At 40.2% G+C, this 14,112-nt stretch overlaps 1 protein-coding gene across 2 annotated transcripts in view; it reads right to left on the bottom strand.

Moving 5' to 3' along the window:
- The window catches only part of RAMP3 (receptor activity modifying protein 3), a 1,128,173-nt gene that overhangs the window by 741,583 nt on the left and 372,478 nt on the right, over positions 1-14,112 (bottom strand). Inside the window, exons 2-3 of one of the 2 annotated variants that reach the window (XM_078688172.1) lie at positions 11,805-11,834; positions 6,045-6,101 (exon numbers count right to left, since the gene is read on the bottom strand). In XM_078688172.1, coding sequence (XP_078544298.1) covers positions 6,045-6,101; positions 11,805-11,834 — 87 coding nt within the window. The remainder of the gene's footprint in view (positions 1-6,044; positions 6,102-11,804; positions 11,835-14,112) is intronic. The other variant, XM_078688173.1, reaches the window with a different exon arrangement.

Below are 14,112 nucleotides of genomic sequence, written 5' to 3'. Positions count from 1 at the left end.
AGCTGTCAGAGGAGGTGGACATATGAGTGATTCTAGCGCTGGTGAAGTATAGGCAGAGATTAGCCCTATTTACAGGGATTGGAGTTTTATTGTGGAAGAGATGTGGCGCAGCAGCCAGGGTGACCGACTCCGGACCACCACTTTTCATTTTTCATCTTCACGTCTTTCCCTTACACTTTCCTTTCATGCCCTTCCCTCTAAGACTGCTCTTCTTCCCTTACCGCTCTCTTTTTTCTTCTCCTCCTCCCACTTTTCACTCTTATCGTGTTCCACTCCAATCTTGCACTCCCTATCTCTGCTTTCCCCAGTGCTCTTCACATTCTTTGTCTACCTTTGCATTCAGATCTCCCCTTCCTTTCGATCTCTTTTATGTTTTTCCTTCTTGGAAATATGTTTCATGGTTTCAGCCTGTCTGCTTCCTTCCTTCTTCACCACTCTTCTTCCCTACTCCCCACCTTAAAAAGTATTTACTCATTGTAATCCAGGCCTGGTACATTAGAACAATGATAGCTCATGTACTGTGAAGATAACTTTTACATTTTGTGTAGTACCACTATCAACAGAACTCCTCTGTCCAGCCTGATTCTTACTCGGACTCCTGGTAAACAGCAGAATGTAATTTTCTCTAGATAGTGCACAAAGGAACTGAAAGGTACCCCAAATTGCCCCACTTCCCCAGCCCTCTTCCCTCTTCCCTAGAGCTGCTTGATGCTTCAATTGCAAGTCTCATCCTGCATAGGCAAAAAAAAACTCAGAATCACTCTCCTACAATGCTTGGCAATGGTCACAGCGTGTTATCATTATTATTACTACACTATTAGTGCATGTTTTTTTTAGCCACACAGCTCAGGAAATGCACACGTCATGGCAGTTTGTGTGGCACCTGAGCTGATACTTTATAGCTTGCATAGGTGCATGGATGTAAACTCTTTACACATGGTAGAATGCACTATGGTTTTCGAGGTGCTCTTTCCGAGCTTCCTAAGAGGACGGACGCCTTCATATATTAAAACTGGGATTTGAATTTCAATATTTTGTGTCAAAGCGGGTGTCTAATGGGGTCAGGTCAGGCGGTCTGTGGCTGGTTTTTATTTAAACAGAATATGTTAAATTAGCTGGGCTGCTTTTGGATGCAGACCTCAACCCTTTCATGGATCACAGAGGCCATTAGATGATCAAATTCAATATTTACTTCAATGTGTCTCGTTAATACTGTTTGAAATTAATTGTAGTTACAACTTCAGCCTATGTTATATGTTCTCATTGCAGGTTCAATGTTTCTGTCTGCTCATTATGAGCCCATAGATTCCTCAATCATACCTGGGTTCTGCTTAGGTAGTATTTAGCTGTCACTTAACACCACGTTCCATACCACTCAAGCACTGTGGCTAGCAGATCTAATCCTGACATTTGTCAAGGCTGTGTAAGCAGATGATACAAAGCTAACTTCTACAACCACAAATATTATGGGACAGTATATCAAGCAGAACGTTTGTTGACAGGGAAAGTACTATTTCCAAATCCATCCAAAAGACTTATTTTGTTTTGAAAAATAAATGAATGAATAATTAGATAGTTAAAAAATGTTGAGGACAAGCAATAATCAGGGCCACTGGATTTATGCAGTTCTTCAGCCCAGGCTTATTTTAACGGCGGCGTAAACGTGGTGCATCCCTGCGACTCATTTACAACGTGACGCATCTAGGTAGATGAGTCACATTGTAAAGCCATGCGCCACATGTGGGCGTTCTGGCGCAGGGTGGGCGTTCCGGGGCAGGTGAGCCTCGCAAAAGTGCCTGCGTGAAATCTAAAAGATTTCACGCAGGCACTTGTGCGACGCTGCTACGTCAATTCCTTACGCCTGCTTGAAGCAGGCGTAAGGACTGACGCAACACGTTAAGTATAGGGCACACCCGAGCATTGCTGGAGTCGTGTCGCGCTTGCGATGCGACTCCAGCGATGCGCCACCCTTACGTCACGAGATGCGTCACGCATCTCCCTACCGTTGCACCATGGCGTGCCGCATTGTAAATGCGGCGCATCCGCCGTGACGCAGGGGTAGTTTTGCGTAACGCATTTTTTCTGGCGCATCCCTGCTGATTTGCAGAGATGCGCCAGAACTCATAAATATTCCCCTAGGTCCATTTCACAAGGTCATATTTATTTTATAGTCATGGGGCAATTAAGTAATTTAACAAGTCTGATTTGCACATGGTTTTGAGTCGATGCAGAGACTCAAACCTGGTTCCCTGTGTCAAAATTCGGCAGCTCCGGACGTAATCCACACTCTCTCTCTCGCCCTTTTAACCATTCCTCCGACCCAGTTGTTTGTGTTGCTTGCCCTGACCCAATGTTGTATTGCTTGTTTAGCACCCCACTGCTGAAAGAAGACTCAGCTTTCACCAGTGAAGCAAACCATGACTGTTTTGCTTTTCTGCTCGCACCTTCTTGCCCAACCCTCATTTCCATCTAAAATACCTCTCACATACAGTCTATAATTGTATTATAAACCTTGTCAAACATGTGCATGATCTTGTTTTCATTGGCTGGTCAACACTCTAGTGATGTAGCCGCACACAAAATTTTATAGTGCTGTTGAATTGCTTCAAGGCACTTGTCTTTCGGTCTGTGCATGAAAAAGCCTTGCAATGTGTCCATAAATGTTTCCTGAGGCAAGCATGTATTCCTTCATCAGACTGCATGACCCAGTGTGTACTAATTGTTTATTAGCTCTCCTATCCCAGGTGGTAAAGCACCCAGATTAATATACTGCATGGCTAAACACCTATAAGGTCCCAAAGGTGAGACCTATTGGCTGCGGCAATGCTTCTTACGTCTGGGCACTAGAAATGGTAAACACCTCAATCAGCGTGTGCTTCTCCAACTAAAACAAGAAAAATAATTGGCAAGAGCAAACTGGCATACTTAATATTAATTACCTCATCAATGAAATTGAGAAAATATTTGGCAAGTGGTCTGTAGGTTAAAATACCAAATGTGTGGCAGAGTGTAGAGTTGCATCACCCACATGAAATAAAAAATATTGCAAAAATACAGATAGCCAGTCCTGCTGAAGGGAGTCCCAGAGGTAGGATACAGGTATTGGGCTTTCCAATTATCATTTAGAGCAGTGCTGTGGGGAAGTAAATCATTGAGCCGACAACAGAACCTACATGGGAGTCCGTGCAGCCCTTCTGGTCCCCTGGATTGGAAATCTCCACTAGAATTCCTGCTGTGCAGAGAGATGAGTGAGGGAGGTGATAGAGACGGGGCTGTCTCCCTGGGTTCTCTGAGGTATGCAAGTTCATACTTTGAATTAATTCAGTTGGGAGGCCAAGAGGGAGGATGACTGGGGCACATTTTTCTAAGCGCTGTACCTCTACATTGGCCCCCCAAACAAGGGGGCAATGTGATGGATGATAACATCGATGAGACCTCGCAATGGGAAAGATTTTTTTGATGGCCTCTCTGAATGTACCTGTCAGTTAATGAGGCCTCCATGCAGGGGAAGATGGAAACCCAGTCTTCCAGGGAGCTAAATCCTATGTAGAAACAGCTGGACACACTACAGTTTTATGGAAATAGTTTAAAACCTCCTGGAAAGGAGAGAAAAATTGTAAAAATATGCTACTTTACACATCATCTGAATCGATTGTAAATTGGAGGCTTATGAAAATCACCAGAGGGCTGTCAGCCTCCAAGCTCACGGGGTGCCTTCCTTAATCCTGTACTGTGACTCGGCTCAAGTGATGCATAGGACATTGAGAGACATTATGTCTTCGGTAGGTCACTGTAAGCAAGTAGAATTGGACAAAGCCCGTACACTCTTCACTAAAGCATTAACAGGGGCTGTGATGGTGCAGGAGTGACTGTGTTGGCTGATTTAAGGAAGGCCAAGGAGAGACATTTTATTTTGAAAGCTGCAATACAGTTAAAGTAGGTAAAGACCGGCTTGCTCCCTATGCTTCTCTTGCCAGATATAATGATTTAATCTATGGATCGCAGAAGAGCATTGATTGAGGATAGGAAGGAAAGTCTTGGCATATATTCCTCAGTGAAACACATAGCTAAACTCAGGGTGTTCTATAAGAACTAAAACATACCAATTTGCACACGAGGATTATGCAACAGCCTTTTTGGAGGATTTAGCAAAGAGTAACACAATGAAATTGCTAAGGGTGTTTTCTCCCTCGTTTTGCCTCGGTATTAATTTAATTTCCATTGAGTGCCAGAGTGGTGGTGAACATGTCTCCATACTTGAGTGAGAATGGGCTGTTTAGGAAGTGGACACCACTATTTATTATTTTCTCTTTGCTGCCCCTGTTGCTCCTTCCTACTTGCCCCTGGCTCCCTGTGGGAAATTGTGCTGAATTTCGTTGTTGATTTGGTTTCACACGCTAACCAGGAACATGGATTGCTTCTTGGCAAAGGTTATGTTCATGCAACGTTTTACATTATGAACACTTAATTTAGACGTTTGTGAACTTTGTGGTTGCAATCAAAGTGAAAAAAAGTAACTTATTTTGGTGCAAAATTTGTGACCCCTTAATTTTCTACAATATCAGTTTAGTGTTTATGCACGTGCACACCTGTTTTTAAATTCTGTGTTTTCGTATCCATTATATAGTGTTTAGGCAGGGGCCTGGTTTCATTACTATATAGCGTGTTTACCATCTTAATTAGTTGCTGGTTTCGCACACATGAGATTCTCATTCTCATTGAGAGCTAATCGTTTCATTGTATGTTACTGTGCACACTGGTGTACTTTGTTGTTTCTATCTTCTGATTGCTTTTCATATGGGTATACAATGTATATGAGCTATTAAAAATGTTTAGTAACACACACAATTGGATGGTCATTTATATTTTATTAGAACTGTGTTAATTGTGTTGTCCTCTACCCAGACTTGCCCCACAAGTGTTCCTTGAGTTATACCTTGGACGTTCACCTTCCTAAAGCGATTCAGCACAGAACGCTTTCTTTGCAGACTTGAACCCAGATTTACTAAGGCTTTGTACCAGCTTGAAGCGATATACCGTCTCTCACGACATTTACCCTCCAGCGCAGAAGCCACACATTTCTCATCACAAATACCACTTGCTTTGCACTGCTTTGCGTTGATTTGCGTCACTGAGACATTATTGCCCATTATCAGGTGTCTCAGCGCAAATATCCACAGGTTTTTATGCAAAGCCAACTGTATTAAGCCAGAATGGCCTTTATATCAGAAACTAAACGTGTTTATTTCTGGGTATGCTTCTAGTTCAAAGCCTATGCTAGACAGCACACACCTTAGCACCAGACTGCGCATCACACAAGGCAGGCTGTTTCAGTGGAAGAGCAGGGGAAGACAGCATCAGCAGGCCATTCTTAGTACAGCTCTGCCCTGTCTTTTCATCCTGGCACAATACAGCGCAGCAAATTTGGTTGATCATATGCTATGCTACGTTGCATGGAAAGTTAAAATCTGGGCGTTGGTATCTTGTGCACTACTTGCTAGGAATACTGAGCATTCTCTCTTCTAGAGAGCCCAGTGTTCCATGCAAGGATGTGATCTAGATAACCAAGCCTGATATCCACAATCTGCTGATATGTGTCATTGGAATATGACAAACATTATTACACAACCTAAACATCTTTGGTAAATCTCAGTTTGCAAAAGCCTTACTCAACTGCACATACTTGAAAACACACTATCAGCAAACACCATGGCTCATTAATACCGCCTCTTTCATCGAGGTTTTCAAAATAGAAATTCTCTTTGAAAAATGTGTCAAAAGACATAATTGTGAGCCAAGCTTTAAATGTGAGCCATAACATTGGCACCCTTTCTAATATTAGGATTGGATTTCCTTAAAAAAGATATTCTACACAACTTCTTTGACACAATAAGCATCTTGGACACTTTGACAGAACATGAATAACAGTTTCCTGTACGTACAACAAAAGCAACATGTGCATTCTTCTTTTGGGGCATTCTTCCAAGATCCATCCACCACCAACACGGGAAATTGATGGAATTTAAAAAATATAAACAACTCACATGCGGGAAAAGGTAAATGCTTCAGATATTTTGGAAGAACGCCCAGAGAACAATTACCTAGACACAATAATCAACTTTAGTCTTAACCTTTGAGCCTTCATAACCAAAGCTGTTCTTATCAATGATGCTTGCTTTCTATATTTGTTTTACTTAAAATGCCATTTTCACTAGAAATAAAACTGGTGGATAACTTTAAAAATTAAACACATTTTATCTAGACTGTAAATGAAAAGATGGTTCAGATTTGATGTTTCAGTCTAAACCTTAAGCTAACACTGCAGAGTATTTTAAAAAATAACAATAATATAATGCTACATTTTAACAAAAGTGATAGGAATTAAAGTTTAGCTCCATTCGGTACAGTTGAACCCTCAAAGCCCGGACATGGGTTCACAGTCTAAGTGCTTAGATTATTTTTAATATTTTGATCTCAGTTACAAGCAATTTTGGGGCATACCTATCTCATAGCTACATCCCAAAAATGAAGAACAGGTTTTGTCATAGCAAAGCCATAAATAATTGCAATGTGATCATCCTCTGTAGGAACTATTACAGATTCACAATGTTCTATGTACACCATAGAGCCAACCATTTATATATTTATTTTTTAATGTATTTATTTAGCCTAGCCTGGAGGTGAACATTACACCCAAATAAGTAAATACTGTGGCATCTTCCCACTGGGGGACTACAGCCCCCCAATTATACTTCAATCGAAATACACTGTATCGAATAAGGCTGCCTTTGAGCCTTCATAACCAAAGCTGTTCTTATCAATGATGCTTGCTTTCTATATTTGTTTTACTTAAAATGCCATTTTCACTAGAAATAAAACTGGTGGATAACTTTAAAAATTAAACACATTTTATCTAGACTGTAAATGAAAAGATGGTTCAGATTTGATGTTTCAGTCTAAACCTTAAGCTAACACTGCAGAGTATTTTAAAAAATAACAATAATATAATGCTACATTTTAACAAAAGTGATAGGAATTAAAGTTTAGCTCCATTCGGTACAGTTGAACCCTCAAAGCCCGGACATGGGTTCACAGTCTAAGTGCTTAGATTATTTTTAATATTTTGATCTCAGTTACAAGCAATTTTGGGGCATACCTATCTCATAGCTACATCCCAAAAATGAAGAACAGGTTTTGTCATAGCAAAGCCATAAATAATTGCAATGTGATCATCCTCTGTAGGAACTATTACAGATTCACAATGTTCTATGTACACCATAGAGCCAACCATTTATATATTTATTTTTTAATGTATTTATTTAGCCTAGCCTGGAGGTGAACATTACACCCAAATAAGTAAATACTGTGGCATCTTCCCACTGGGGGACTACAGCCCCCCAATTATACTTCAATCGAAATACACTGTATCGAATAAGGCTGCCTTTGTTAAAGTCATTTTGAGAAATTTGATGAAGTGCATGTAGCAAAAGAATTAATATGTCTCAGAAAAAAGAGAGTAGGGCCAGCAAAAGGTGGAATTAGTAATAGCAGGTTCCCTAAACAGAGGTGGTGCAAAATGAGCATTTAATGTCAGTCCTTCTAAAGTTTTGTTGGTAAGTCGGTGTTTCTAATTCTTCCCCTTCACCTCATTCCATGTTCATGATTAAAGAAGTTAGCATAAACATCTCCAAAGTTTTTTTCCACATAGGATATTGATTTGCAGTGTCAGATACTGTGTTGAAATTGACAAAAAACCCATACAATTGGGTGCTGATTCTGAAAATAAATGTGTGATCCAGCGTGGTTTTTACAACACTTTGCCTTACTGAATATGGCCTTTCAAATTCTATTTCAAAATGGATGGAAAAGATCTAGCTATTTTATAAACTGAGCCAAATATATTCACAGGGACCTCCAAGATGGGTTGCTTTAAACTGCTGTGCCGAGATTCAGGTATAAATAAGTAAAAAGAAGATGCATTGAGAAGATGTTCATTTAAACAAGTTTATCTTGAGAATACTTCTTTAGCCTTCATCTGGATGGAAATACCTAAATATGTGTAATTTAGTCATTTACAAATTCATTTGTTCTGAAGAATAAATAAGGCAACACAAACTACAGTTCCCAGGAGCCCCTGAGCTCTCATGAGGCTTGGAGATAACAGTGGCTAGCTTGGATTGTTGAGTATAACTTCCCACTTGTTTCACAGAGGCATTAGTGCTAGAGAATGGAGTTACTATGTTGCTGCAGCCAGGACCCTTGCACCATCAATTGTTGGTTCATGTTGGAGGACCAATATCATCCAAAGCAGTTTACTGAAAAGGTATCCATACCACAGAGATGTATTCTGGAAGCCAAATCATTTGGCAAAATAAACATTGAACCATTTCATCACTTACACTTATGTAGTCAAAGGCTACAAAAGTGAATTAATTTGCAAAGAAACAGAAATAATTCTAGCACCAAAGAATTAGTGATAATGGTATGTATATCTAATTTAAGGTACAATTGATGTTTAGCAAGTGGTACTTGTGTTATCAAGACTAGGTAGAAGATATTACTAACAGATGTTAATTACAAATTGAAAAATAAGCGATTCAATATCAGAACCACATATATGTATGATGTAGGAAAGTCATCCTTTTTGCCCTGATCACCCCCATTTTTTGACTGATACTGGTGGTTACTAACTCTGAATATGCCATGGGCTCTGCTAACTAGTCCGATGGCCAGTACTCTCTTTAAAAGGTACATGGTAATTGATGTAATTAGAATTGGTTCAGACAATCTACCTGTAAGTCCCTAGTATATAGTAGGGCATGTAGGTTTAAAAATCCCAGTGGACATAATGCACTTCAGCGTGCACTGCTGTCGTGTCCGGTGCCATTTTAAAGCCAGCCCTGCCTTGAAGGCTGGTTTTAAAATAAAACTGTGTCCAAATGTAACTTTTTAATAAAAAGTACTTTCAAAGTCTAAAACTACCTGTTTACTACATATAAGTCACCCCTAATGTCTGCCCTGGGTGTCCCAAGTGTATGGTGCCTTGTTATAATAAGAAGGGACATTATAAAAGTGTTTTATATGCCCCGGTGAGGGAAAATCGGCCAAAGTTGTTTTTCCACATGGTAGTGCTGCTAGTTCTGTAGGCTAAAATGGTAAGGCTTTATTAAACTTTAATAAAGTCTAATGTTTGACAGAAGTGAGCTAGCAACATAGTTCAAAGTATCAAAATAATAGTTACAATCCAACAACTTGACAAGGTCTGATTTATTATAACTATTGCAGGAAAGGAGTTTTAGAAATGGCGTTCCTGAAGTTACCTAAAACAGCCCTGTAGAAGCCTCTTCTGATTGGCCAGCAGTTGACAGCCTGAGACATGTTTCTCCTTGATTAGGTGTTAAGAGGCTTGGGTCTGAAACACTCCAACCATTTGGTGGGAGGGGATTTGGTTCCTGGATAAGCCAGGGACAAGAAGGGGGCTGGCTAGATAAACTGGCCTTTAAAGGGAGAAGCCCAAGAGTCACACCTGTGGGTTAGGTTAGCCAGACCTGATCTCCAAGAGAGATTTTCCTCCAATTTGATTTTTGCTGAGATGTGTATTCTAGGACAACAATATGCCACACTTTCCAGGAAGTTGTCATGGCAGAGGGTAGCAACTTCAACCCCATTGGTTGGGGTGTCACTACTCTTGCCAGCCCAGAATGGAGAATACATATAGGAGAGCTGCAAGAGCACCTCTAATCCCTGCCTGAAAACATCTGGAGAAGAAGGACGACCCTGCTGGACCCTTGGACTGAACAAGCGAAGATTGCACTAAGAAGGACTGCACCTGCTACACTCAAAAGGCTTCACCGCAGAAGGACTTTCCTGTCCTGAAGGACAGGGAGTGGATTCCCCAAGCAGCAACAAGTAGAAACATGCTGGAAGAATCTAACTGCAAAATTAACTTCAAGGACAACTCCAGCTGACCAGATTCACCTGGTTTTTTTACTAGACTGACCAGGTGCATTGTGGAAGTTAGAGTCCCAAACCCTCAAGATGCAAACCAGAGCTTCCGAATCCTTGACTGGTGCTGTGGACCCTTTCTGACCCTAAAGGGCCCTTTCCGAAGAAGATCTAAAAGTTTGGGAACTTTTTGCCAATGTTTGTGAAAAAGCTCTATGAGAAGACCGGTATCGGTGATGAGACCCATGCCGGCAATGTTGAACCCCAAACTCGACCTTACAGCTCAGGTTTGCCCTGCCGAAAACTCCAGAACTCCTCATAACAACAAAGACCCCCAGGACTCACCAAGGCATCGCAATGCAGAAAGTCAGCATTGTCAAATCAAAATCCGGATCCGAGGACCAGATTACTCGGCTCAAGAGAGAAAAATATCCAAAAAAGTGACTACGTCAAAAGGTCAAATCTTGACCGGTCTTGACCTCTCATCATGTTCAACCCACACTCCATTTGTCTGAAACTTTTACTTTGTCTCGGTTCAGTGCGACCAGATAGCCATATTTGACGTTTTACACTTTTTGGTGCTAGAAATCAATTTGTTTTATTTAAAACTTAAAAATTACTGTCTCCAATTCCCTACATTGGTTTTTTGTCACTTTGGTGTCATTTTAAAGATAAAAATATACTCTATTTTTATAAATTGGTTTTGAATTTTCATTGTGTTGTGTCCTTTACAAATTTACGGTTGGGTGATATTAAATGCTTTACACACCTGTCTCCTAAATTGAGTCTGACTGCTCGTCTGCCAAGTTACCAAGGGTTGAGCAAGGTTAATATTTTGAGACTTGACTGGCCCCTATTTGTAATTTTGGTGTGACTACTAGTTGTAGTTACCCACCTGCACCTACTAATAAACCACTTTCCAACACATGGAGCTAGAGGTAGTTTTTTGTATTTTGGTAAATTTATTACTCTTTCCCTTTTTCTAGCAAAACTCCTGCACTCTACTGATCCACTGACAATAAAACAATTGACAAGATGAGGAATGTAACTCCTAAAGAGTGGTCAAATAAGCAAGGACTTGTAACAATAATTCTATACGATGCCCATTATTTACCCAACTACACCAATGCACAACATCCATCACCTCCTCCTGGGCCACAAGCATTTTTGTGAATATTAATCAATGCTTTTAAGGTAGTAATTTGTACATTTAGTCCTGCATTCGAGGTAAACTTAAAAGCTGAATATTACATAGGAATGATGAATTCCACTTTGTGAAAGGGAGTTTTTAATGTATGGTTGCCTCTGAGGGACAGACAGGTCTTAAGGTATGTACGTAGGCGTACTCAAGCTAGTGGTATTGAGGACACTGCTGGCCTGACACACTGCCTCAATGGGCCAATCACACAATGCGGAAGTGGTTACCTGCACTTGAAATACTTCTCAGTTGTCATTGCCTAGCTGCTGTTTTGTACTCTGTAGCTATGGTAGCAGGGACACTAAACAGGACCCGTAGAATCAACAAGAAAAATATGGATTATTAAGATAGATACTGTCTTTAATAATACAGGCAAGAACTGTAGCAGTATGAGGCAATGATAAAAACTTAAATTACATTGCAAGGGCATATGACAGTTGTCAAGAAATGTTAATATGCATTTTAAAAAGTGGGCATAGTGGTTTTTGCGGTATGATCACAGGCTGAAAAATATTGCCCCGATTTACTCTTCAGCTCAATTATTATACACCACAAGCTGTGTATTTGCCCATGTGACGTATTTAAGCATTTTCCTGATTATACCATTTAAAAAATAAAAGGAGTTTGTTCCATTGCAGTGTGAAATGAAGAAATCTCTCACCTGGTATCCCTGTTGTCACGAGACCACTGACTGAAAAAAACCAAAGAAAACATTTATTAGATTTTTTAAAATAATTAATAGCTCTTGACATTTCATTAGACAATCCATGTTTACAGTGCATTTTTTGTAGATGTTGGCATTTTATAGTGAATGTAGAATTTTAAAAATAACCAATAGATTTTTTAAAACACCAAGTAACTTTAATTTTTGTAATTACTTTTGGGTTAAGGTTAAAAAAAGGAGGTAGTCAATCAACCCGTTGCATAAGCCAGGAATAAAGAAAGCTAGGAAATTTTGCGACAGAGGCGGCGACTATTTTCCACGTAGACTTGCCACGCTGTCAACGTGGACATAGGAATAATAGAATGTATTGTTATCTGAGTTGAGCTGCAAGCTTCTCCAAGAAAGTTGCCACATGCAATATCAGTCTATGCGTTGAAGGTGCCAAGCATGATTAATTTAATGTTTCACAGAGACTTCCCTTATCCCCTTAAAGACAGTGAGTGCTCTAACTTTCATTTAACTGTATGGGGCAGTGTGTGGTATGAAGAGTAAAAAGAAAGCTGGGAGGAATTGCCTATAAGAAGGGTTGAAACTGAGGGTGGGTGAAATGCGATTAATTTGCTTTTGTATAATTAATAGAAATGTCGCACAAATTACATGAAAATTATGCAAAATGCAAAACTGGCATCTAGCGCTATATTTTAGAGAAAAATATATAGACCATGCATTCATTTTGGAATGAAGGATGTATTTCCCACAAAAAAAAAAAAAAAGCAAAACAATCAGAATCTTGCAAACGACAGCAGCTCACATTCTGGTAATTCTCATTGTTCCCGTGCTCGGGAGCTAAAATCTTGCTGGACTAATTTTGCCACATGGATTAATAGCAACATTTGGGGAATTTTGCTTAACGAGCATTATCCAGAATTACCAGAATTATGCCTGCATAACAGAAATTTCGTATACCACAAAAAGTACAAAGTTCCCCAGGGGAAAAAATAATAAAATGTGTGCGTTCGGAGAAGGAGAGCAAGGGAAGGGAACAGGGTGTTCCCTTGTAGGAACTAGAAGACCTCACACACCCAGTAAGCTAGATGTCATGCTTCATCATTGGTCTCCTGCTCCTCGTCAGACTGGCGCTGCAATGTCCGACGGGCGCCAAATAGGCGCTCTTTGTTGGAGTTCTTTTGTTCCAGCCAATGGTTGAGTGCGTGTGAGGGGTCAAGTGGAGGTGTAGTCATGAGGGAATAGTGATTTTAAAAAGGTGGATCAGTTCACAAGGACCTTTATTCACGTGGCTGACTCCCTTGATTAAAAAGGTGGGAGGGGAGATAGGGACTGTAAGGGGCACAGCGAACTACCTCAACCCTCCAATAAGGTCACAACAGAAATTTCGCTCAGGCCTAGTTAAAATCTTAGCATGAGGATACACCATGGGGGCAGAGGTAAGACGTTTTTGAGTGTCAAACCCTGGATCACCTACCTAAGAAGAGCTGACTCCCTGGCGTTAAAATACTCACCCTGGAAAACCTCCTCCAGGAATCTATGGGAATCACTGGACAAGAGCTTGACCCCATATGACCCACCATAAAACCTTAACAAATGAACGAACTATCAACCAATGAACTATATGCTACAGCCATTAGGCTTGTTGATACTATCAGATTTGCCCCTGTAATATCTTTCTCTCTATACTTATTCACACTTTCCTCTCCTCCTATGCTATCCTCATCCTACCACTATTGTATAACCAACAAAGGGGTGCCATCCGAAATATTTATCATTTACCACTTACCTTGTACCACACAGGATGGTTACCCATATGAACATATCCCTCTGCACTGTATGTATATGTACAAATACCATAAATAAATATTCAACAAAAAAAAAGCAATAAAGCACTCAATTGTTGAAAAGCTGGCAAGAATCACAGACCCTGGTATAAGGGCTCGCAGACAGTAACTGAGAAGACAGATGAATATGAGGGAACAGAGACACTTGCATAGGTCTACAACGAAACTGAAGCGAGATGGCTGTCAGAGATTCCGAGGTGATTACTTTAAATATCTTGAATTTATAAGTACTGACCAATAAGAAAAAACATAAAATCCACAAACTGAGAAATAAATGCATTTTCACCTTTACTTCTGTATTTTTTAGGTTTTCACAGAAATTATTTCCCTTCTGACATAGATTTTCACATATTTTGTATGAGGCGTGCTTCTCTTATTACTCATGAACGGCACAATTCTAAAGAGTTTTCATGGATGTCAATTAGGAGAGGCTGGGGGTCGTGTCCCATTCG

Source organism: Lissotriton helveticus, chromosome 4_1 (assembly GCF_964261635.1).
Source record: "Lissotriton helveticus chromosome 4_1, aLisHel1.1, whole genome shotgun sequence".
In the NCBI taxonomy this organism is placed as follows: domain Eukaryota; kingdom Metazoa; phylum Chordata; class Amphibia; order Caudata; family Salamandridae; genus Lissotriton; species Lissotriton helveticus.
The sequence above is the reverse complement of the archived record's forward strand: the minus strand, read 5'-3'. Positions and strand labels throughout refer to the sequence as shown.